The following is a 26,507-nucleotide window of genomic DNA, read 5'->3' on the forward strand; positions in this document are numbered from 1 at the left end:
ACATTTCGTGGGCGAGGTTTGCATGTTTCATGTTGGGGCAGTATTAAATGTTACAAAGATACAGTATATTCATTGAGATTTACATGAGCCTAGTATTTTTATTGTATTATTTTTATTGTATTTTTTATTAGATGTGTGAAAAATAATGCAAAAGCTGTGATGCTATGGAAGTGAAAACTGTTGTCAGGGTTAGGCCCACGGCATGGGCCACTATTTGCCTATAACACTGCTATTGCGAAGATAGGATTTAAACTCAACAAAACATAATTTAAATCTCATAAAAAAAATATACAAAAAACGGCCTGCTCATCACAAATTCCATTGAAACAACTCAGTCTGATAAAGCAGCTGTTGGTCAGAAACACAGAGTTTACTCATGTATCTGCACCATTGATGGCTGTTTGCCTCCACCTAGTGGCCAACTCAGATTCTTTGACTCATATTCACAATTTTGCCCCACCTGTGTTTGTCTGACAGAAAACATAATTTTCTGGAATATATCTGTATCAGTAAAAAATGCCACCCAATTTCCTAGGGGACACTCTGTGATACACTTGTGAACGCCATGCCTTTTATACAAGCGTTAATGGATATATGCCCTGAGGTTTTGCCAAAATACAAAACTTGTTTCCCTTTGCTTCAGCCTGAATTGCATTCTGGGCGATGTAGTTGCCAATCACAGCACGGGACTTGCGGGGGCAGAAAAGCAACGCTTCCGGTGGCCTCTGACGTTCAATCGTCTATTCTCGCGAGATCCAACGAGTTCCACTTTCTTCTCGTCCAGCATGGCCGCGCTGTATGAGGGATACACGTTGTGCGGACTTGCTCCAGCTCAAAATCTGTTAAGTTCAGGCATTCAAGGTGTCGAAGCGGAGAGAGACAGCGACCATGTCGTTGTCACGGACTCAACCAGATCCGTCACGCTGTACAAGGTAACGTTTAACGTTTGTTTTGAGGAGGCTCTCCTAACCTGGGCCAGCTGATCAGTGAGACCTGTTTAACTCGTGTTGGCATCCTCGGCTGTTCTTAGCAACTGTGGCAGAAAGCACCAAAGCAGTCAAGGCAAGACAAGACAGAGACCTCAGTTAGCTGTGATAGTAATTAAGGGTCGCTCATCTTTAGTAAACAATATGCCAGTCTACAAAACGGCAAATGTTAGCTAACGGTAGCTGTATCCAGCGCAAGACACAGGCAGCTTGCTAACGAATGAAGACTTTGAATTGCTAGGCACAGTGTGCATATTAATCTAATTTACTGCTACATATATCACTTAATAGTTCATCAAGTAGTTCCATTTCAGTAAATGTCAACTTTCAGAATTTCCCTGACTTGCTAGTTTCATGATCATACACTATGGCTTAGCTAGTCACACAGTTGTACTGTTTTACCTGTGTGTGTGTGTGTGTCTGACAGGTTTCAGACCAGAAGCCGCTGAGCAGCTGGACGGTGAAACAAGGACAGACTCTGACCTGTTCAGCAGTCTACAACTCACAGACCAAGGAATATGTGGCAGTCTCAGACGGCAAGGTAGACTTGTATTCATTGTTGTTGTGGCAAGGTGGTGTTGTGCTTGCTTAGATCACCATCTGAACAGAGCCCCACTCAAGTTTTGACATTTGACCAAAAATAAACCAATCAATTCTTACCTTAAGTATACAAACTAGACTAAAGTAGTTGTTTTCATTTCCTATACAATAAAAGAAAGAAGTGTGACTCAAACACACTACCAGCATTAAGTTCCCTGGAAAAACATGAAATGTTGCTTTTTCAGTAAACTTGTACTAGCTGTGTTTCTGAATTGTTTCTGCATCACTTCCTTGTCCCACCCACTTGTCTACCAGGTGTATATTAGACAATGTTCAATTAGCTTTGTCCATATGATTGGTTATTCATGACACAATGTTACCCGCTTTAAATCTTTGACCTCGCAGATTTATTTCGTCCTTGTAAAATAAACCTGTTATTCACTTTGTCTGACCTTCCAGAAATACCTGCCTGACACTCACAAAATAATGACTGTTTGTTTGTGTTTTTTAAGGTGATCAGAATTTGGAAGGAAGAAGAAATACTCTTAGATAAGGCCTTCAAAGCAACCGTAAGTGAACTTGTTTGTACGATGTGTTGTCTGATCACGTCTAAAGGCAAAAGGCTGTTGTTATAGAGAGCGATGAGAAGTGTCATACAATTGGTGATACTGGTTTGGTGGAAGTGGTTTATTCACACTGTACTCTGTATCAGCTCCAATTGAACATGTACATTGTGTCTAAGCTAGGTTACTGAAACTTCAAAGAAGTTTATTTTCTTTCTTTAGACTGCTGAAATCTTTAACATGGTACATTATTATATGTAATTACTTAACATACTGTATGAGATGGAGCATTTTGCTCTCAATCCGCTCAAAAGATCTTTGATGAGGTGACTTCTGTTCACCTTCAAGTTGGTGTAACTGTTTGTTTCTGTTCCACTCAGTTGGGTGACAGGACTGAACACATCCTCATTCCTGCCTCCTGTGTATATATTCTCTCCAGGTGTCATCAGATGTCTGGAGGGTCCACAGTGTAGCTGGAGGGGAGCCTGTGGTCTTGTTCCAGAGAGGAGCTGTCAGGCTCCTGGACTCTCTCCTTTCTGCTCCCCAGCAGTCCATAGAGGAAATCCTAGCTCAAGAAGAAGTCATTAGGTCAGTATCACTATGCCAAACAGCCCCATTAAATCCCTTGTGTTATAATCCGGATTGAGAACGAGGTTCAGAATCTGCCCAAAGAGATGTTTAAATTTAAGCAATTTATATAGACAATTACATTTCAAATCGTTACATAACAGGGTAGCTAGTGCTGTGCTGTGTCTCACCTGTTGTCTCTTGTGGCTTGATGATTGTTCTTTTTGTCTTTTAGGTGGAGCACCAACATAGTGAGTGAGTCACAGCAGGTTGTCATTTTCACAACTGAACAGGTAACATCTTTTTAATTGTTTGGCTTTTGACTAAAGACACATACAGTGGGGCAAAAAAGTATTTAGTCAGCCACCAATTGTGCAAGTTCTCCCACTTAAAAAGATGAGAGAGGCCTGTAATTTTCATCATAGGTACACTTCAACTATGAGAGACAAAATGAGGAAAAAAATCCAGAAAATCACATTGTAGGATTTTTAATGAATTTATTTGCAAATTTCTCTGGAAAATAAGTATTTAGTCACCTACAAACAAGCAAGATTTCTGGCTCTCACAGACCTGTAACTTCTTCTTTAAGAGGCTCCTCTGTCCTCCACTCGTTACCTGTATTAATGGCACCTGTTTGAACTTGTTATCAGTATAAAAGACACCTGTCCACAACCTCAAACAGTCACACTCCAAACTCCACTATGGCCAAGACCAAAGAGCTGTCAAAGGACACCAGAAACAAAATTGTAGACCTGCACCAGGCTGGGAAGACTGAATCTGCAATAGATAAGCAGCTTGGTGTGAAGAAATCAACTGTGGGAGCAATTATAAGAAAATGGAAGACATACAAGACCACTAATAATCTCCCTCGATCCGGGGCTCCACACAAGATCTCACCCTGTGGGGTCAAAATGATGACAAGAACGGTGAGCAAAAATCCCAGAACCACAGTGAATGACCTAGTGAATGACCTGCAGAGAGCTGGGACCAAAGTAACAAAGGCTACCATCAGTAACACACTACGCCGCCAGGGACTCAAATCCTGCAGTGCCAGACGTGTCCCCCTGCTCAAGCCAGTACATGTCCAGGCCCGTCTGGAGTTTGCTAGAGAGCATTTGGATGATCCAGAAGAGGATTGGGAGAATGGCATATGGTCAGATGAAACCAAAATAGAACTTTTTGGTAAAAACTCAACTCGTCGTGTTTGGAGGGGAAAGAATGCTGAGTTGCATCCAAAGAACACCATACCTACTGTGAAGCATGGGGGGTCGAAACATCATGCTTGGGGGCTGTTTTTTCTGCAAAGGGACCAGGGACGACTGATCTGTGTAAAGGAAAGAATGAATGGGGCCATGTATCGTGAGATTTTGAGTGAAAACCTCCTTCCATCAGCAAGGGCATTGAAGATGAAACATGGCTGGGTCTTTCAGCATGACAGTGATCCCAAATACACCGCCCGGGCAACGAAGGAGTGGCTTCGTAAGAAGCATTTCAAGGTCCTGGAGTGGCCTAGCCAGTCTCCAGATCTCAACCCCATAGAAAATCTTTGGAAGGAGTTGAAAGTCTGTGTTGCCCAGCGACAGCCCCAAAACATCACTGCTCTAGAGGAGATCTGCATGGAGGAATGGGCCAAAATACCAGCAACAGTGTGTGAAAACCTTGTGAAGACTTACAGAAAACGTTTGACCTCTGTCATTGCCAACAAAGGGTATATATCAAAGTATTGAGATGAACTTTTGTTATTGACCAAATACTTATTTTCCACCATAATTTGCAAATAAATTCATTAAAAATCCTACAATGTGATTTTCTGGATTTCTTTTCTCATTTTGTCTCTCATAGTTGAAGTGTACCTATGATGAAAATTACAGGCCTCTTTCATCTTTTTAAGTGGGAGAACTTGCACAATTGGTGGCTGACTAAATACTTTTTTGCCCCACTGTAAGCTTACACCTCAATTCAATGAATTCTGTTTCAAGCACACTTATCACAATGCTATGCTGTAAAGACAAGTAATTTGAGGGCATGCTTATGTGCCTGCTTGTGAATGGCATGTTTTTTTATGACCCATTTGACCAATAACTCATTTAGTCTGTCCTCTGTGTTCTCCATGGACCTGTGCATCAACTCTTGGTTATTGGTATTTCTAAAGGCCTGTTTGCCTTGGCTGTCAATGTCTTCCCACAGAAAGGAGATCATTTCCTCTACCTGCAGAGACTGAATCCCAACACCCTCCAGAGGTACCGGCTGGAGAGAGAGGAGCCTGGTCTTTCCCCGCTCAGCTTCTCTGCCTCCTGCAGGGATAAACACATCCGCCTGCTTTATCTCTGTAAGCCTGCATTTCCTGTGATAATATTCTTAGTGTCAGTGTTTGACAGCACAGGCTAGTTTCGTGGACCTGGGAATTAAAATGCGCTCAATATATATAGCGTATATATAAAAAAAATAATAGGTTTGCATTAAAAAAGGACGTGTGTAAAAGGGTGCATTCCAAAGCCTGACCTGCACAGTGCCTGTTTGTACTGTTTGGGTATGGTTTCCACACTGCGAGTTACTTTACACGTCCATGAAGTGTTACACAACCAAAAACAATAGCAGTGGTAAGTTGTGGTTTTACTCACAGCGCTTAATGTACACTTGTACATTTCTTTTTAAGTATATTTTAAGTTATGCATTGTGTTACACAAACATGGGATGCTACATGCAAGATACACAGCATGTGTGTTGTCAGTTCCCTCTAATCTCTTGCCTCAATAATCCTTTTTACCTTTTGTGCCTCATCATTTTCCTTCCACCCAGACCCTAACGGTCATGTGTACCAGAGTGTAGTCCCTGTGCGGGGCCTGGGGTCTGACGAGGGGGCCCAGGCCCTTCTGATGCCCCGCAGCCTGCTGCTGGCTCTTCCTATCGGAGAAGGCCTGCTGGAGGCTGCATCGGCTCAGGTCCTGGATGATGCCCATGTAGCTGTTGTGGGGGTTCCACACCCCTCTGCCGGAGCTGGGAAAGGTAAATGTGCAATAAAAAAATAAACCCCATGTTAAACTACACTGCCTCAAATGAAGACCACAAGTGCTCTACTCAGACAGATTTTCAAATGTAATTAGCCTGAGCATTTACTAAAATTACCATTTTAAACATGACGGATCTTATCTGACTAGATCTTAATCTAGTCAGTCTGGGATATACTACACAGCTTTCACTAAACTATTCTAGAGAGTCAGCAGGCACAACACCAGAGCTGTGTCCTAAATGTTTGTTGAAATTCATAGGTTTGAATTATTAAAACTTAAATGAATACAAGGCTAACATTTCTATTAAATAGCATTCATTTTGACACGTGGGCCTTGCTTTCGGAATAAATGCACTAGAACGATGCCCTGAAGCTATGTGACTCCACTATCTGATGCAAGTCTGTGTGGTTCTTGAATAGCTTCTTTGATTTTTCAGACTTCCTCTGCATCTGGAATACCAATTTCCAGACACTCCAGGCAGGAAAAGAGATGGCGGGCAAAATCTACGGACAGGTGGGAATGCTTTGGTATTTTAAATGCAAATAACCCACCAAACAAATTGTTATCTAATCTTTCCGTTGTATGATCAGTGGATGAAACAATATACTGTTCACGATTTGTAGCCATGCTAACAGCAGGGCCCTAGAGCTCATATGGGACAATTACCAGAGTGTATATGAGCTTTGATGAGTATGTATGGCCCAACTACTCAAGCTTCCCTCATTGTTATTATTACTGCAGGCCAAGGTTCCCTGTCCTTCCAGCTGCTGGGTGCTGATTGAGGACTGTATGACTTTGGTAGAGCATTGTGTCTGCTCTCCACTGTGACAGGGTTCACTGTCCCTCCTCACAACTTAATGGCAGTTTACAATATTAATACTGACGCATAAATAGACAAGTTGTGCTAGTCTGTATTATCACTGTTAAACTGTTAACTTTTACAGTTAATTCCTGTTTGTATTCACTTCTTTTTCTCTTTGATTTAGCTATGGCGTTATTCGAACAAGTTATTCATTCCACATGGGAAAACCCTCTCTGTTATTCCATATGAGTGGCCCAAATCCTCCTTGGCGTCCGCCCTGGGAAAACTAAGGCAGGCCAAGACTGAAGGTGAGCTTAAACAAATTTGTACTGTTCCTGTTGTAATCAAAACTTGTGCAAATGACGTGCATAAAACAAAAATGTTTGATCCCAGAGAACCTAATTAAATAATACTCCAACAACTTGTAGTGGGTTGCTCTTAATAATGCCGCAACACTGATTCAACAATAGAAATTTGTATGTTTACTCAGTACAGTGTGTTTTTCTTACTGCTATAGAGTCCAAAGCTCCCACTTCTGTACCATCTTGGAATAATATTCTGCATGAAGAGAAAGCTCATCCTTTGAGAACAGTGGAGACCAGGAAGACGGTATGTTAAATACGTTTTTGAGGCTAAATAAGGGGACTTGCATAAATGGAAAGAGGCTGCTGCCTGAATTACTGGTGCATCAATTCAACACACTGTTGCCTTGAAAACTGGCTTACAGTGTTACCCAGACAACAGCTAATTAGCACTAGCTCCATATGGAATTGTGATGTACAGTAGTTGCTGCCTGAAATGGCTGTGCATTGTAAACAAAATTTACAATATTATTTATTGTGGCAAGGGGAGCATTTGTAATACTAAAATGCTAGTGTATTGTTTGCTTATTTGTAGATGTATCTATAAAGGTAACATACATTAGTATGTAAAAATGTCTTTCTCATCAAACAATTCATCCCAACTTATGAATTACTAGAGTAAACATGCACCCAGGCTAGAACCATAACATAAGTGGCTTTTGTGGAATATGTAGCTGTAGTGGCATGTGACACAATTTTTGCAAATCAGCAATTCACTAAAGTGTATTAAAGTTCTGTGTGTGTTGTAGTGCCACCTGAAGAGCAATGGTCCAGTAATGTTCCTGTGAATGGTATCATCTATGGTGTGATTCTTCTCTCTTTCCATACAGAGAACAAACCGTAAGAGCCAATCAGCACCTAATTTAACAAATGACCATATTTTGGAGCTCATCAAGGTAAAAATTTGACTTTTCATGGCTCTTTGGCAAAATACTGAAACCACAGATTTAAAAAAAAAAAAAAAAATTCTTAATGTAGACAGCACCAGTAGAAGAGGTCCAGAAAGAGGTAGAGGTGCTCCTCTCAAGGATGGACGTCCAGGGCCTGCAGCCCTCGGTGGGGCAGCTAGCATCAACCCTTGTGTCCCGGAGCCTGGACGATCCAGCCTTCTACACCCCCAGCAGCCTGGCACAGCTGGTGCACACTCGCTGCCTCTGCCATAGGTCAGTAAGGCATGGCCTTTTTTTTTTTTTCAACAAGGTATTAACTGAAAGATAATAATGTTAATTCTCAAAATTATTTAATCAGTATTCAGTCTGCAGAATGTATTTCTGAAACTGCATTTGAATGCACATGTCATAATTGAGTTGGTTTACATAATGAAGCAGAAAATCTTAATTAAATGACTCAAACTGCATTTATAAATACTGGTAAAGTAATTCAACCAGTGTTATTTCTGTATTTTACCATTTGCCATCATGGTCTTGTACAGTGTGTGTCCTGATCTTGTGCTCCTGGCCCTGGAGAGGAAGGACTACTTTCTGTGTCAGCTCTGCTTGCAGTTCTTCCCTGACATCCCAGAAGCTGTCACCTGTGCCTGCCTTAAGGCCTTTATCAGGTAAAACTGATGGATGTCTCTACCACAGGGTCCTTTTGATATTACCACTGGGGGGCATAAGAGTAATATATATTTGGGATTTAGCGGTTTAATAATCTGATAATCAGCCTGACTCAGTGTAATGTAAAATTTAAAAAATAATAGTCTTGTTCTACCTTTGTCTTGCAGTATGCCAGATGTTGATGCAGAGAAAGTGAGCGTGGAGCCTGACGGTGTCTCCTTCATGGAATCCCTAATGGATAGAGAGCGTGGCCCGCTTGGCTTGCAGAATGGTTTCAGCCCCATTGAAATGGACCGTTCAGACGGCCTCGGTGTAGGTGGCACCAGAGCAGAAGACAAGGAGAAGGCGAAAACTCCAACAGTACAGATCTGTCCAGTGGGATTACACAAGGCTGTTCTACTGTATCCTGCCAGTGCACACTCAGACACAATATTTTTAGCATTCTGTAACATTTTGTTGTTATCATGCAACTAAAAGTTAATTATCATGCAAATAAAATTTGACACATTTTTCATCTTGTGTATCAGAGCTCTACAATAGTTATACGGCATCATTGCAAACTATTTGGTGTGCAATGATTTTTAATTTACTCTTGTTTGAGATCTTAACTTAAGCTGCATAGAAATGAGATACTGCAGACGGCGTACAGCGACTCTTTCCTCCTCCCACACCTTAAAGACCTCTCCTCTCAACATGTTCTAGTGAGTAACGGCTTGTTAATTTCCCCCCCATCCTGAAGTAAAACGGGCAGCACCCATTCAGTTAACACATATTCATTGCACATTTTTGTAACACTAATTATAAATGCTGGGGAAAAAAACCTGTGTATACAATGTTCTTTCTCATCCAATCAGCTTTTCCTCCAGTACCTGCAGTTCCTTTACCTAAAATATTCCCAAGATGCTTTCCCACAGATGCATGGATTGAGATCACCAAGTCTGACTCAGGTCTGTTTCAATGTCTGACTAGATAATTAGGGAGGGCACACCTGATGTATCTGTGTAGCTTGTGTCTGGTGGTGGAAGTCAGATTCACATTTTGACCTGAACTGTGTGCAGTCTGAATGAAGTTCAGCCACTGTACATACAGTCAGCATAAAAGTTATAGCATAAAGTTTTCCAACAGTTTTTTTTTATAAACTTATGATATGTAACAAACATGTAAAAGCACTGGAATTATATAGAAAGTCCCTGCGAAATGGTTGTAAAAAAATAAATAAACACAAGTTTAAAAAGAATTATATTACAAACTCTGTTTTCTTTGCATTTGATTGTAGATCATGGATTGGGTATGCTTGCTGTTGGATGCCCATTTCACAGTGCTAGTGATGACTCCAGAGGCCAAAGGCTTGCTGCTGAACCTCCACAGCTTTGTTAAGTCTCAGGTAACAAACCGCCCTCCCCCTTGGCTGCATGTTAAATATTCTGGAAAAATAGAAAACATCAACATCAACTGTTCAAGAGATTACATACAAAAAGTACAAATAGCCATTTGGGCATGATTCTGTTATTATATGGTTTTGTGGTTTTTATTATAGGTTTATAATAGCCGGGATTGAATGTGGGGGTTGTGTATGCCTGTAGGTTGTTGCCAGACTACAGCAGTTTTTATGAGGGAAAAAAGTTAACCAAGTTGTCTTCTTGTATCCTCAGGTGAGACTGGTTTCTGAGCTCGGAAAGATCGAGGGCAGTCTCCAAGAGCTCAGTAAGATGAAGGTGAAGAAGGACGTCGGACAATACTCCATTGAAGTCATCGAACTGTTTTAGAATGTTTATACTTTTAATAAATCATTAAGCATATTGTCTCCTTCCAACGTTTCACCTGTAGTGGTTTTAAGGTTGTATACTTGTCCCAAATGGTATAATATTAAGGGCTTTTTGGCACAAATGCTAGCCATCAGAACTCAAGATGTATGAGTTTTACTGTATATGAATTCTTGGTTTAATTTAGGCATTGAATAAGTAGATGCAGATGCCGTTTAACCATGTAAACGTGTTCAAGATGATGAAAAGTTGACCATACAGTTAATATGGTTTGCATGATAAATAAACTGTCTGCTCAATGCCAAACTGGTTCAAAATGGGTTTGTCAAATGCATGCAAAATTGTACTGGGACTCTCCCTTTAAACACAACTGTGATAACGAATGGCTTTGACTTTGTACTGGGTGTTCCACAGGAAAGCCTTTTATTTTGAATACAAATATATAACTATGAGAAAAGCTAATCCATGTTTGACTGTTTTTTTTTTTTTTTTTTTTTTTAAATGTTTCTATCAAATACCTGTGAATTAATTTGGGATGTGATGAAGTCCATGATTTTTGCATGCTTTTACTAAATTGCCTTAAAGGGGTGATTGAATGCAAAACCGATTTTACCTTGTCATAGTTGAATAATGACAGTTTAGTGGGTAACTAGGACATACATAGAACCTCAAAATCCCATTGACACCTCTTTCCTCTGCAAATGTCACAATTTGAAACTGCCTCTGAAAACGGGCAAATCTTAACGAGCCGCCTAGTTGACGTCAACTCGGTGGCTCCTCCTCATTTGGCTCTAGTCTCTATCTTTGCTGCTCTGACAGAGCTCCAGGGCCTGCAGCTCCCCTCTTCCGGCTAAATGGAGCGCCGGTGTGTGTGAGTGAGAGCGCGGTCAGCGAGCTTGTTACGCCAGCAACTCTTACCACAGGTTCCAGTTAATCTTATAATGTGTGTAATGATAATGTGTTGAGTTATTTAAACGATAGGGGAAATAAAAGCCTCTTGTTCGCGAGTCTCATTGATAGAGCCTGTGGCTGGATGGAGCGCTATCAATGAGAGCTAGCTAGCCTCCTCTTAGAATTCCTCTGAAATTCACAAAAATGCATTCAATTGAAATCGGACACCATTGTTAGCTTTATAAGACCTTGAGGTAGATGTTATAAAAGTGGCGTGACGAAATTCAAGCTGTAAATATACTCTACGCCGAAATTGAAGCTAACTAGCCGCAATCTGTACACATAGGATTGAAGGGACAATCGCAGCTAACGAAACCCCTAATGTTCACAAAAATTAATTATATTGAAATCTGACACCATTGTTAGCTTTATAAGACCTTGGGGTAGATGTTATATAAGTGGCGTGACGAAATTCAAACTGTAAATATACTCTAATTATGCCAAAAATGAAGCTAACTAGCCGCGATTTGTACACATAAGATTGAAGGGACAGTCACAGCTAACGAAACCCCTAATGTTCACAAAAATTCATTAAATTGAAATCAGACACCATTGTTAGCTTTATAAGACCTTGGGGTAGATGTTATATAAGTGCTACAGACAAAGACAAACAATGTATAACTTTGCAGTGACCTGCTGTCTCGTCTCCAATGTGTTTCTATGTGGCTCGCTCAAACCAATCAGCACGCAGCTCATCTAAATATTCATGAGCATACCATATTTGGAAGAAAAGCTCTTGTTCCAAATAGAGCCATATTCACAGGGTAATTAAGGGCCTAATAAAATAACATTCGGGCAATTTTCAGCCCAACCAATGTTACATACCCTATTAGGAGACCTTAAGGAACAGTGTAAAATACCCTATATAATCACTTAATCACCCCTTTAATATGATAATACTTTATTATTATTAGCCGGTGAAGTGCACTTAACATGGAATAGCAACTGTGATTTGACTCCACTTGCTGTACAGGATCTGCGGACTGACTTTACCACACTCCTGCAACATGCTGCTGAGAGGGTTTTAAAGGTCCCATGGCATGAAATTTTTACTTTATGAGGTTTTTTAACATTAATATGCGTTCCCCCAGCCTGCCTATGGTCCCGCAGTGGCTAGAAATGGCGATAGGTGTAAACCGAGCCCTGGGTATCCTGCTCTGCCTTTGAGAAAATGAAAGCTCAGATGGGCCGATCTGGAATCTTGCTCCTTATGATGTCATAAGGAGCAAGGTTACCTCCCCTTTCTCTCCTCTTCAATAGCTACAGACACAGAAATGGCACATACTAAGGACAGCTACTGGGATTGGCTCTAGTGGCTGTAATTCTGCACCAATCCTGAATTTCGGGAAAGAGACTTCAGATACAGTATTAGGGGACCACTAAGGTCTATATAAAAGCATTCAGAGAGCACCATGTCATGGGACCTTTAAAGGGTGCGGTATGAAAAAGGAGGACATACTGAAAAACACTAAATATAATAGATTAACAGTACGTTGTCGGCAGGATTCGAACGTGCGCGGGGAGACTCCAATGGGTTTCTAGTCCATCACCTTAACCACACAACCTAAGCCACGCCCGAAAACTGCCACAGGCCAATCGTGGCTTAGCAACCGTAACTAGGCGCGGGAGGTCTGTCAAGCTTTCGAGCGAGGGAAACATGCCGAAGCATTGTGCGTATGGATTGTGCAAGTCCGATACCCGGTATCCTAAAAGTTTGGAGGGGGTAGTGGAATTGTTTTCCTTCCCGAAACCTAAAACCCAAGGGGAGAAATGCCGGGCGTGGATCAAGCAGTGTGGGAGGCCCCATTCACAACTAAATGTCGACAGGATTAACAAAAACACCCACGTTTGCTCCAAGGCAAGAACACGCTAATGTTAGCTAGCTAGCTAACTCAGCACAGCATTGCTTGGAAATAATGACGGTTCTTTGTTCATAATGCATATATTTGAACGTAAAATAAGATGATTAAAGGCAAGACGGAGGCTCACTGACATACTTAATAAATATATTTCAGCATTTTGTTAATCGCTAAAAATATAAGCAGGAGAATGTTATCATTTCAAAGTGGTCAGGCTAATGTCTTGTGTTTATTCCACAAGACTTATTATGGATAAGCTGTTTGATTTATAATTATTAGATTCTTTTAAAATGCCACTTATCCAGCTTTGCATGAACATAACTGTTCCTCAATTTGTGTGTTTCCCATTTGAATGGTCAGTGTATGAGGCGGCTCACATTATGGCATGACCTATAGGCTTTAGCTTCAATTTTGATGAAATTATTCTCTAATCGGTTGCATATTATGTCGTGGATATATCCCTCGAATGCATACTGCAGTCCCTTTTGTCTTGCTCTCTCAGATATTTCACCTGTTCGCCAAAAATTACTAATTATCTCCTTGGTAACGTCTGACACCGGTGCATACATACTGTAATAGACGTGTCAGGCACTAAAGCTTGTCGCAACAGTAATTAAGGAGGGCGGGGCTTAGCGAAGGGTCCATTGTTGATTGGATGGATCCCAACATCGTTTCTAACTGATTGGCTGTTTTACCCCATGTGTTAGCAATGTTCGGATCTGTGTTAGGAATCGTTAGGAGATCGTTAGGATGTGTTTGGCAGCCCATTTGCTGCAACAGCAACGAGCGACGAGATTGGCATGACAACCTTACACTGTATGATGGCAAATGTCACTCATTAATCAGACAACCCTGCGTGAGGCAGCAATTGTTGATTGGATGCGTCGCAACATCGTTTCTTAGGAACTGATTGGCTGTTTTACCCCATGCGTTAGCAATTCACAAGCTACCTGCCAAGTCATACTTCCGCTTTTATTTTGGTGAAAGTAACTCAAAAGTAACGCAAAAGTAGTGTAAAGCATTACAATTCCGAGACAGTAATATAACTAATTACTCTCAAATGACAGTAACTAGTAATCAATAATGTATTACATTTTGGAAGTAACTTGCCCAACACTGGTTAGGATGTGTTTGGCAGTCCATTTGCGGCAACATGCTGCTGAGTAGGGTGCAGTATGAAAAAAATAAATGTAGGAAGGCATACTGAAAAACACTAAATATAATAGATTAATAGTATCCAGTCCAACTCATTGATCTAACTACCTTTCCTATTAACAGCAAGTAGGTTAGTGATTAGATCATAGCTGCCTCGCAAATATATTATCAAAACCACAAATAAAAACATCGTTGTCGGCAGGATTCGAACCTGCGCGGGGAGACCCCAATGGATTTCTAGTCCATCGCCTTAACCACTCGGCCACGACAACACATAAGTGATAGGGCCGTGGTAATTCTATAAAGTCTACACTGATAAAGTTGGACACTTACTAATATTGATGTACGTAATTATCCTGCGATATTATCCATATGAATGACAGTTTGGCTAGCTAGGCCGGCTAAACAGGAGCTTGGGTTGTGTGCTGTCTATTGTTGAAGTAGCTAGCCAAATTGAAATGCAAAAGACGAATGTCAAAAAAATAAACAGTTGTCGACCTCAATAAGTCAAACCCAGAGAGTTGCATATGATAAAGACACAAGTGGAGGGTGTCGCGATCGCACCTCTATTGCTATTTAGTTAACGTTAAATGTTGTTGCTAGCCACATTGTCACACTAGATTATAGGATAGATTTGATCAGCAGACCTCAGCATCGCTCTGGTTAGATTTCAGTTACCTGAACTGGCTGAATAGCGGTTCCTTGGTAATAAATAAAAAGTCATATAAGATGCATTTGATTAAGAAATTATTTACAGCTGTTTCACACATTTACGTAATATTAAACATGAATGTTGAATGTGTGCTGTTAACTTTTATGACGACTTATTTAGGTTCATGTAATAGAGCTGAATGTGGGACTGGGGAGTACCGTATGCATCTTCTCGCCTGGCTTTGCTGTGACGACGATAGCGAGATGGCCGAAAATGAACGATGGTGTTTCATTGAATATACTCGAGCCACCTGTGTTTATAACCAACCACCCAACAGTCAGCGCGAATAAAGTACTATTGGCGGAAAGCGTTTGCATGGATAACTAATTTTATGAACTAATCACGTCTATTGTAGAATAGTGGATCACGTGACCTCGCATCGATTCAGGCCTGCTCGTGTCAAGTTAGTGGATAAAACCGCATTTTCCGATCTGTTATAGTGAACTAGTTCAAATGAAAGCGTTTAAAGTTTATATTTGGATTATATAAACGGCTGCATTGAAAACAAATAATTAATTTAATGTGGTTTGATATTTTTGCTATGTTCTATACACCACTGTTACTGTATTTAATAATTATTTGTTATTTTCGCGTTGTTTTTACTTTGAAGGAAAGGGCGCTATACTTCCGGTATAAACCCTGGTATCCGTGGTTAGCTTAACGCAGCTCTGGGGCCTGCTGTGTTTTCAACGGAGGGAGAGCTGAGAAGAAAAATGGCGTCTGCAGGCGACCCAGAGCGGGACACCGGCCATACAGTTTGAGCTTTCCGCGCTGAAATTGAGACCGGGGCTTGGTGGAGACTTATCGGGAACCGTCATCAGATCTGTTAGTTTCTTTCTCCCCCGCTTTTCTCCGGTGTGCGTGGCTTATTCGAGCATCGAGATTGAAGCGGAACAGAAGATACTCTCTCCCACAATGAGGGGGAGAAGAGGAAGGCCGCCCAAACAAGCAGCCGTGATGCGGGAAGGTTCACCCGGGCCAGTCCGCGGCTCTCGAGGCAGCAGGAGTAGAGGGATGCGTGGACGGGGACGAGGCAGAGGACGCGGTCGAGGACGGGGTGCAAGTGGCGGCGTTTGCGGCACTGGCTCTGCGGAGGTGGATACAGAAATCTCCGGCCGAGAGAACTTTCATTCGTCCCGGGGCCGCAGGAAAGTTGGAGCCTCCACCACGGCGGCGGCCGCGGCATTGCGGGGCAGAGGAGGCAGAGGGAGAGGCAGGGGGTCGAGAGGCAGCCGCGGCAGTAGAGGCGGAGTGAGGCGGCCTCAAACCAAGGTGGTCTACGACGACAACAGCGATGAGGAGGATGATAATTTAAGCTATAGGTCAGACGAAGATGAACTCCTGAACGACAACCCTTCGGATCTTGAAGAAGAGGAGGCCTTGGGAAACGACTCTGACTATCTGGAGGAACTACCAGATGATGATGATGCCAGCTACTGTACCGAGAGTAGTTTTAGGAGCCACAGCACGCTCGGTAGCACCCCAGGTACGTTCGTTTGCCAGTGCACGCACTTTATCACAGCAGGTTTGCATTACTTAAAGTGCATTTTATTTTTTAGCTCAGTACAGAAACCAAGCCGCATTGTTCAAAATGGAGCTTGCACTCAGAAACAGGCCTTTGTTTACCGTGTGCTCTGCTTGCCACTGGTTTGCAGATCTGCTCCACGCTTTAACCGGCTCTCGTGTTTTTGACTTTTTGTCGGATCAGCACATTTTTGTTGTCATTTTATAATGAATTTGTGTTTTGTTTTTTTACCGGACTTTTTTTATGCGCGCTGTATTTAACGTGTTTTCACACACACGGAGAAACTGGATGTGTGACGTTATTTATCACTTTCCAGTCATGTCATTCATTCAACATTTCTTACTTATGTAGGCACAGTAGCCTACAGTAAGTGACGTTTTTACTGTAGACTACGCTCCATCAAAACACTTAGTTTGTAAATATTGTTTCCCATTGGCCTCGGATTAACAGTTCATAGTATACTTCTTCTAAGGCCGTAGTACCGAAATGAAAGTATTACCCGTCAAATAAATTAGTAATTGTATTTTATTTACGCACAATCATTGGACGTTTGTACGTGTGTCCAATGAGACGTATTTTTGTCACATAATGCTCCTTAGTGAGTTTGACAGGACTTTGTTTTGAAGAGAGGCGCTCTTTTTTCACTTGTTGCAAACACCAACTTGTTACAATATTACGTGGTGCACCGTTACCATAGTGACCAATTTGTTTATCCTTCTTATTCATACCTCCATGTGTTTATCGGGTAAACAAATTAGAGCCATCGCGGCCCCTCCAATGGACAGTCATGTTAATAAAGTGGTGTCTGCAAAAATCAATTGGCATAACACGTCTGTTATGTAAAGCAATGCAGTAGAAGCAGTGTGCGAACCACTGGAAGTAATTCTACATGCATAAAATTAGAAAAATAGTGACAGTGTGATCCAGACTTGGGTGTTTTGTGCATTTCAATATCTGCTCAACAGAAAAGACTTTTGCTATCTCTGTGGCATCAGATATTGTCATTTCTTGTTGGGATGCATTTTTCTTTCTATAAAACAAAAACGTTCATCGTAAAGAAACATTTGAACGTAGATTGTATTTCTTGATTTGTTCACAGTATAACCCTTCACTACACCCTGATCAGGCATTATGCCATTTAAGTGGTTCAGGGATTACTTGCATACCTCTCAATTTCCAGTAGCCACTCTGGCTGCTTTCTATGAAGACATTTTAATATGGCAGCATTGTGCAGCCAAGTGTGAGGGGTCTTCTGTCACTGTATAAGATTTTTTGACACTACAATAATGCTGCAGTATCTTTAAGATTGAGAAAAGCACATGGAAAGGCTAGAAGAGCACACCAACCTACTATAAGGGTGTAGTAATGTATTATTATTATTATTATTATTATTATTATTAATATATATATATATATATATATATATAAGAATGTGCTTGTTTACCTTTTTTGCAATGTGATTTCTGTTCCTAAAATTTGGATTACTGGTGGTGGCACTTTACGATGCCTCTTGGGTGATCCACAAGTGCCACCAGGCAAACTGGAAGAGGGAATCGACTCTGAATGTCCTGAGTCTGTCCACGTTTATCCTCCTGTACGCGTGCAAAATCAGAAATCGCAGTTCAACGAGGCATCAAGGATGCTAATAAGTTCAGCCTTTAGGTTGCATTGAGAAATGGTAAACATAAGATACAGTAGCCAAGTGGTAAACGGTGTACCTGACGAAAACGCACACAGTTGCCATGTTTGAATATTTTGTGTTGATTCAAAGAAACAATTGTCGTTTTAATCTTATACACATTTTCTTTCTTTGTTTTGTTTTGTATGCCACCCTTCTTATCACTCCTGGCTCTTTTCCTTTAACTTCTTGCAGGCCGGCGAAAGAGTCGGGCGTTGCGACCGCAGTCTCCCATCCTTGAGGCAAAGGACATTCCCTCCCTGGAGCTTCCCAAGTCCTCTGAGGACCTCCAGGTTCCTACCTCACAGCTCCTTAATGTGTCTGCCGTCTACGAAGTCCTACGTAACTTTGGCTCGGTGCTGCGGCTCTCCCCGTTCCGCTTTGAGGATTTCTGTGCAGCGCTGGTCAGCCAGGAGCAGTGCACACTGCTGGCAGAGACCCACATCTCCCTGCTCAAATCTATTCTCAGAGAGGAGGATACTTCCAACACCACATTTGGTCCCACTGATGTGAAGGACTCTGTCAACTCCACTCTGTATTTTGTGGATGGTATGACCTGGCCGGAGGTGGTGCGGGCATACTGTGAGAGTGACCCTGAGTACCGACACATTCTGCCTTTCCAGGAGTGTGAGGATTACCCGTTTGAACCATTGGATAGCAAAATCAAAGTTCTCCAGTTTTTGGTGGACCAGTTCCTGGCGACCAACATTGCCCGTGAGGAGCTAATGTCGGAAGGTGTGGTTGCCTATGACGACCATTGCAGAGTATGCCATCGCCTTGGTGACCTGCTGTGCTGTGAGACATGTTCAGCCGTTTACCACCTGGAGTGTGTGAAGCCGCCTTTGCAGGAAGTGCCGGAGGACGAGTGGCAGTGTGAGGTGTGTGTGGCACACAAGGTACCCGGTGTGGCAGACTGCATCCCAGAAGTGCAGAGGAGCAGACCGTTTATTCGAGAGCTGCCAGTCGGCTATGACCGACACAATCGCAAATACTGGTTCCTGAACCGCCGCATTGTTGTGTAAGTTCACCATGTTTCATTTATTTGCCAAGATCGTTGCAGATAATTCAACAGTAATAAGTGTGAGTCAAAGTTCCTGAAATATGCAAACATTACTGAAACACTTGGTGAGGACTGACCATTATTACTGACCACTATTTGATCGTTATTCAACCAAAAATTCAAGGGTCCTCGACAAAATATTTATTACAGTACACTACCAACAAACAACCAACTCGCACATTAGCCCAAATTACTATGGTTTTATGTTGTCAAAGATTAGGAGTATTTGGTTGGGAGATCCATAAGCATGCTTTAAAGCAGTTTAATCAACTCTAAAGTAGAGTCTCCAAGTTGTCGCATAATTCGATTTTACAGAAAGTGTTCATGAATGTCATAAACCATCTGCATGTACAATTATAAACGACCCCATAAAGAAAAGATGTAGCCAGTAACACCGTAATAACCTTTCTGCACATTCCTGTACTGTCGCAGAGGGGTCATGAGTGACCTAGTCTCGCTTTGTCAGACCATCCACACGCTGTGGAGCGGAGGAGGGTCTGGCTAGTGTACAAAGACAAGTGCGTCTTCCCCTACAGTAAAGCATGGTGGTGGGAGTGTCATGGTCTGGGGCTGCTTGAGCGCTGCCGGCACTGGGGAGCTACAGTTCATTGAGAGAACCATGAATGCCAACATGTACTGTGACATACTGAAGCAGAGCATGCTCCCCTCCCTTCGGAGACTGGGCCGCAGGGCAGTATTCCAACATGATAACGACCCCAAACACACCTCCAAGGCGACTACTGCCTTGATAAAGAAGCTGAGGGGAAAGGCGATGGACTGGCCATGCATGTCTCCAGACCTAAACCCTATTGAGCATCTGTGGGGCATCCTCAAACGGAAGGTGGAGGAGCGCAAGGTCTCTAACATCCACCAGCTCCGTGATGTCGTCATGGAGGAGTGGAGAGATTCCAGTGGCAACCTGTGAAGCTCTGGTGAATTCCATGCCCAAGAGGGTTAAGGCAGTGCTGGAAAATAATGGTGGCCACACAAAATATTAACAGATATTTTCATTTAGGGGTGTACTCACTTTTGTTGCCAGTGGTTTAGGCATGAATGGCGGTGTGTTGAGTTATTTTGTTATACAAGCTGCACTTAATACTTTACATTGTAGCAAAGTGTTATTTCTTCAGTGTTGTCCCATTAAAAGATATAATGAAATATTTACAATAGTGCTGTCAGTTAAACGCGTTATTAACGGCGTTAACGCAAACCCATTTTAACGGCGTAAATTTTATCGCGAGATTAACGTTCTTTTTGGCCAAGCAAACTTTGTAGTTTTTTTCACATGCTGTTGCAACAACTAGTAACATTAAAAAAAACTACAACACCACACCGGATCTAGCTAGACCGGAAACAAAACAGGCACGCCGCACACACTTGTTTGGGCTTGCGAGCTTGCCAAAGAGTAGTAGGCTACCGTTACGTTTTGAGTGGATGGTGAGCGCGAGATGCCGAAATGGATGCCAATAAGATTCTGAATGGAAAGTTTACTTTTAAAAAGTTGCCAAATGGTTCCATTGACAAGATCAAAATGATCTGTGTGTTTTGTCGTCGTGAACTGAGCTATCATCGCAGCACGTCCAGTCTGAAATACCACTTGATGGCCAAGCACACAGCTGATGCGAATTCTCAGCACAAAGCAAGCCGATCCACTTTTCCAGGTTGATAAGAGCAATAAAATGAGAAAAAATAATTGGACAAAAAGAAATCTAGGGACATTTAGAATAGATAAAAATGTGCGATTAATTGCAAGTTAACTATGACATTAATGCGATTAATCGTGACTAAATATTTTAATCGTTTGACAGCACTAATTTACAAAAATGTGAGGGGTGTACTCACTTTTGTGAGATACTGTAATCATCCGGCAGAATTTCCTGTTGCACCGGAGCAATCCCGGAAGTGGAACATCAAGTATATAGACGATGAGTGACCTGCACTGACCCTTCAAATTGACTTTGTCATTTTGAAAAGCATAGACAAGGCATTGCATACCATACATTTAAACATGTTATACACTACTACAGGTCTAAAGCCTGAGTTACATTAAACAATGTCCATATGCCGACTATTAAACCATGATGTAGCTGCAGGAATGTGCAAAGAACATTTTGTCACTACTGTACTTTTATTCCCAGTGACTAAAAGTATTGGACGCTTAGGTGCAAAGTAGGGGTGTGACGAGATCTTGTCCCCACGAGATCTCGCAAGATGAAATGTGACGAGATTTCTCGTCGAGCTAAAAAGTGTCTCGCGATATCAATACACAAAACAAGTGCAGAGCAGCAGCCTTGAAATTAGCATAGAAAATCCCCCGCCCATTCGCCAAAGACTCTGACTCCCAGTTTACTTTTGCAGAGCGATAGCGGAAGAAAAACATTGCCTGTAAAACCCAGCGTTACAACGTTAGAGAGTACCACCGCTCTCTCTCCCTCCCTTGGACGAGACACACATGCGCGTCTGCAGCGCTTGGTTATGTTGTAACCTTGGTCCTCTGAGTAAGAGACGCGCTCCTCCATACATATGGAATAAGGAACAGTGTTAACTGTTAGTTATACAGAAGAGAAACATTTAAGTTTGTGGCAAAACCTGTCATTGCTTGTTTTTCATTTTGTGACTTTCGATTGAATAATGGACTAGTTTTCCAGTCTAATTTCTTCATTGTTCATTCTTCATTCTTTAAAATGGTGTTAAAATCTTGTCTGTGATCGACTGTCTCGTCCCGTGGGCTGGGTGTCTCGTCACACCCCTAGTGCAAAGTTAAGCATACCACAAGCTTAGGGCCTCAGTACAGACCTGCATGGAGGCTGGACCTGATGTTTCATAAACCAAAAATAAGTGCATCCCTCAATAGAATTAACATAACCTGACAGTCAGCAGTATTGGTACCATACATTAGCAAATTATCTTGCTATTAAGCAGTCACAGATGTGTGTGTGTGTGTGTGTGTGTGTGTGTGTGTGTGTGTGCTGGGTCAGCAGCAGCAGAAGGCCTGCTATATAAAAGAGCATGGATCACCTGGACAATATAAGATTTATAAGGGTAGGTGGCCCAAGATTTGTCATTGCCTCATTTCACACTCTCTTTTTTCTTTTTGCTTCGTCCTGCTCTCCAAATTGGCACCCAGCAGGTGCTGTGTCACTTATCTTCACTCTCCCTTCAGAGGCTGTGTGTGTTTGTGCATATAAGTAGAGTGCACAGAGGAAAGTTTGTGTGACTGGATGTACGTGCAATGAATGATGTTCACAGAAGCAAGGGTTGTGTGTGTGCGTGCGTCTGTGTGTGTTTTGTGTGTGTGTAAGTGAAGTGCTGAATAGACACTACTGTTACACGGCCTCAGGTTCCACAGTGCCTCAGCATGGACCATGCTGAACAAAAAAGCTGTCAAATATTCTACTCTGCTGCTACATGAACTCTAACTCTAAAGATGTCCTTGTCAATTAGGGCCGGGCGATATGATGATATATATACTGTATATATATCGTCAGAAAGATATAAAAATGTCTGTATGTGTATGTATATACTTTGCTATATCGGTTCTGTTGCAATGTCGTAAAACCACCGGCCAGGCTGCGTTGCCAATATTTAGGTAATTTGGACGCTTTACGCTCTGATCCTTAAACGTTAAACACACACTTAAACACAGAACAGCATATAGAAAACAAGCATATTTAGAGCATTTTCCCCGTTTGTCCTACTCCTCACTATTGTGTCTCTTAATTAGTTTCCCTCCTCTCTCCTCTCATGTCTCCGTTACAGTGAGGAGGATGGCGAGCAGGAGGACAAAGCCATCTGGTACTACAGCACCAAGGTAAATGCCACTCATGGTTTTATCTTAATGCGGGTGTATGCTCTTCACACAATAAAATTGAATTATTTTGTTTAAGTAATCTTGTTACTTATCTTAATTGCTTACTATAGTTATGTGTCACAATCCTGCTCTTTCTTTTAAGTAACAAAATACATCCAAACATTCCCTGTTTTTTGGCAGTGGGGCTGTCATGGCTTTAAACTAATCTTGTATTGCACTTATTGAACTCTCCCTTAACTCTGTTCTTCCCAGGTCCAGCTAGCTGAGCTCATAGATTGTTTGGATAAGCAGTACTGGGAGGCTGACCTGTATGCAGCGCTTGAGGAGATAAGGGACGAAGTGCACGGGCATATGGACATCACTGAGGACCTAACTAACAAGGCCCGTGGCAGCAACAAGTGTTTCCTCACTGCTGCCAATGGTAAAAAGTTCTTCATTCTTTCTCCGTTTAAAAAACCAACAACAACCAATTCTCAGAAAATCTGAGATGCTTTCTGTCGCTGAGTTCAATCATGGAAGAAGTGGAAGAAGGATCTCTTTAAGCCCAAATTTCTTCCCTTTCTTTCTCTGTGTCTGTCTCCCCACTCCTCTGCCTGCTTTCCCCCCCAATACTCATGAATGCCACCCAGTCATAGATGGCTGGGCCATAGGAATCAACACAGCTATTATGTAACCTTACTCTGGTCCCAGTTTGGCCAGTATCCAGCACTTGAGCTTCCCTTCAGTCCCTCATCCATTCCTTTCTGTCTGTAGGTGTCCACATAATCCATCTGTATGTTTTTTTGCATGCTGCGTCAGTGAAAATGATGCACCTGTGAGCACATCATGCATATAGCATTCGATCTGCTGCGCAGTGGACGTTCATAACAATGAAGCCTTGGAACATAGCGATACACTTTACATGGTGCTGCTCTGTATGTGGTGTTAATGTTTGATGTAGCAGCTTGAGTGGAAACTAGCACTTCTATAAAGCATCTGCTGTGCACGGATAGATTAAAGGTTCTCCGCTGACGTTTTACCCCCAGAAAGTAGATGAAAGAGCCATATAAAAAGTGTATGCCACTTGAAAGAATGAAGACAGTGTCAAACTTTTTCAAACTGGAAACTTCATCCCTGTGCTTTGTGTGTGTTAAACCACTTAATGTCCTATAAGTGCATCCCCTCATTGCTTTTGGCATGCTCAGGTTTGTGTATTTGGCAGCTGTTTTCACAACTAATCCATAAGAATGCATTACAATTCTAAAACTGCTTAAAAAGTGCCATAAAGTGAAAAGCATATTGAGACTTTTAAATTAAATTTCTGCTTTGTTTAAACAAAAAATTTTTGGCATTGGCAATTGGAATTTTTTTGGTGTATATTGTTTTTCTGAGCATTTCAATTTCAGGATTGGAATCTTTCTGTCTCTTTTTATCATATTTATATATAGTATATATTCTGGTTTCTTTGTGCTGTTCTGCACAGTGCAGATGGAGGCTTTATATTGCTCAGCTTATGTTAAATTTGTAATGGTGCTACCGATGAGTCATACTCTGGCAAAGGACTTATGGTTACGGTCTTCCACTGTGTATCGAAGACCCCTTTCTTATCTCTCAATATATGACCATCACTGTTGCTACACATATTAACACTGTAGTGAATCACATCATGATACTACTGTGCTCTCTGACCACACACACGACAGTATAACTTTATTGTGGTGTTTTACAGCAGGTTAGGATGTTAATTGCGCTCAGTCAACATCAACAAGCATGTTCATTTTACACATATTTTTAACATTTTCCCACATTTTACATGCAAATCATGTAATGTATATCATGTAAACGGACTGTTGCTGCTACCATTTGTGAATTCTAAACAAGGAGGTTCGTTGGAAGGTAATTCTTGTAGTGTTGCGTTTAAATATAAAGTTCAAGCACGTCATAATGTGGCCTCCAAAAACACACCCTCTTTGTCATTTTGGTTTGGTTCCCAAGTCTGTTACCTATGGAATATGGTATCTTTATTGTATTTCTGTATTTTGTGATTTCTTTATTACTGTTGCATAACAACTTATATTCATTTTATTTTCTCTAGGTTTTGTGTACTTAGTTTTATAAAGGATGTTCTCAGTGTCTTCTGAAATTATGCCTTTTTAGAAACACAGTACTTGTGTTGTTGATCAAATCCCTGATTTCAGGGTGTGATTTCAATAATATCATACGCTATTTAGTGGCTAAGCCCTTTCATTTCTTTTGTCTTAAAACAATCGTCTTTTGTTTTCTTCTTCTTCTTTCATCCAGAGGAGATCCTGGAGCGGTTGCGGGCAAAGAAGGAGGAGGAGCTGGAGGAGGTGAAGAGACGGGCTGCTGAGGAGGCCCAGAAGGCGCGGCTGGAGATGGAGAAGAAGGAGATGGATGTGGAAAAGAACGATGAAGAGGCCAAGGTGAGGGACGAGGGGCAACAGGAGGGCAAAGATCTGACCGAAGAGGAGGAGACAAAAGAAGAGTCCACGGAAGAGAAAAAAAGTGGTGGAGGTATTTATGATGTTTGTATTTCACAAAGTATTTTGAAAAACACGATCAAAATATGTAGCCCAAAGTAATGATAATAGTAGCATAAAGATGTTGTACGGTCTGACCTGAAAAGCAGTTTCCCTGGGTCTCAGTACCTCCACTCTATTCTGTTTTTGAGCCTCAGAGAAGAGGACATCATCACAATGGTGTAATTAGTTATTGATTAAAGAATCAAATCCGTTGTTATTTGGCTCTTTGACCAAATACAAATGCTGTGGTCTTTTTCAAGACTCAAGCGATACGTTTGGCATTTATAAAGCACATATTTTTCTTTTATATCTGTGTCTTGCTGAATATGTATTATCCAGTGCAATAAAGAGGCCCCTATATAGAATAGTAAGACATTTATTGCATGGGCAGCAGAAAAAAACGCTAACGTCTTTGGTAAGCTTTGGTAGTTATTTGGCTTCGAGAGCATAATGAATATAAATGTCTATATGTATTCCCATAAATGCATTCATCTTAAAAAAGAAATAACCCCAGAAGTTAAGATACATTTTTAAAGATAATGCAACAATGTCAATTAGATGATTTTTGTTTTTTAAATGATGATTATTATGATTTGGCCATATTTGTCAGCCCCAACCATCACTGCTTCTCTCCAAGTAATGCATACGTTATAAAATAAAATCCACAATATTTACAACATTGCTGCTGTTCATCTGTAGTTGTTGAAGCTCCACCCACTGGCCAAGAAGGCAGTAGTGGCAGTAGCATCTCAGACGGACCTATACTCCCAGCAACCTGTGCCCCAACACAAACCATCCCCACCAACGTGACCTATAGCCTGGCCTCTGAGGCTCCAAAGCCCCCAGCCTCTACACCAGAGGCTCTGATAGAGGGATGTTCCCATATGGAGGTCTCTAACATCACCGAAGGTATACAAGGACATTTCAGGGGGAAGTTGACCTCATTTAGCTCTTTTTGGGGATCTGCTTTACTGCCACAGTTTGCAACTTCACAGGACTGTGCGATAAATCTAAAATCAGTGACTTGTTTGTTCTGCTATATAACCCCCAGCGCTCTGGCGTTCCTCCTTTTTTTCACGAT

The 26,507-nt window shown here is 41.7% G+C and overlaps 2 protein-coding genes and 1 non-coding gene across 9 annotated transcripts in view; 2 read left to right on the forward strand and 1 right to left on the reverse strand.

The window, feature by feature from the left end:
- The first annotated feature begins 764 nt into the window (after positions 1 to 764).
- nol11 (nucleolar protein 11) lies at positions 765 to 10,615 on the forward strand. The gene is made up of 18 exons (XM_078279343.1): positions 765 to 932; positions 1,414 to 1,527; positions 2,039 to 2,095; positions 2,529 to 2,677; positions 2,892 to 2,949; positions 4,844 to 4,985; positions 5,456 to 5,662; positions 6,104 to 6,180; positions 6,654 to 6,777; positions 6,987 to 7,078; positions 7,662 to 7,727; positions 7,810 to 7,994; positions 8,264 to 8,389; positions 8,558 to 8,791; positions 9,013 to 9,091; positions 9,245 to 9,337; positions 9,667 to 9,774; positions 10,043 to 10,615. Exons 1-18 carry the CDS (start codon positions 786 to 788, stop codon positions 10,154 to 10,156), a joined length of 2,172 nt encoding a protein of 723 aa, XP_078135469.1. The 5' UTR covers positions 765 to 785; the 3' UTR covers positions 10,157 to 10,615.
- Positions 10,616 to 14,308: 3,693 nt separating this feature from the next.
- trnas-aga (transfer RNA serine (anticodon AGA)) lies at positions 14,309 to 14,390 on the reverse strand. Its single transcript has one exon. It is a non-coding gene; the product is annotated as a tRNA-Ser (tRNA).
- A 1,113-nt stretch (positions 14,391 to 15,503) lies between these two features.
- Positions 15,504 to 26,507, forward strand: part of LOC144536293 (nucleosome-remodeling factor subunit BPTF-like) — a 44,588-nt gene continuing 33,584 nt past the window's right edge. For 6 of the 7 annotated variants that reach the window (XM_078279356.1, XM_078279388.1, XM_078279371.1 and 3 more), the window contains exons 1-6: positions 15,504 to 16,316; positions 18,229 to 19,051; positions 22,853 to 22,904; positions 23,157 to 23,325; positions 25,185 to 25,418; positions 26,126 to 26,335. In XM_078279356.1, the coding sequence (XP_078135482.1) occupies positions 15,746 to 16,316; positions 18,229 to 19,051; positions 22,853 to 22,904; positions 23,157 to 23,325; positions 25,185 to 25,418; positions 26,126 to 26,335 (2,059 nt within the window). In that variant the 5' untranslated portion in view covers positions 15,504 to 15,745. The remainder of the gene's footprint in view (positions 16,317 to 18,228; positions 19,052 to 22,852; positions 22,905 to 23,156; positions 23,326 to 25,184; positions 25,419 to 26,125; positions 26,336 to 26,507) is intronic. The other variant, XM_078279397.1, reaches the window with a different exon arrangement.

The sequence above is a fragment of the Sander vitreus genome, chromosome 2 (genome assembly GCF_031162955.1).
Source record: "Sander vitreus isolate 19-12246 chromosome 2, sanVit1, whole genome shotgun sequence".
In the NCBI taxonomy this organism is placed as follows: Eukaryota; Metazoa; Chordata; class Actinopteri; order Perciformes; family Percidae; genus Sander; species Sander vitreus.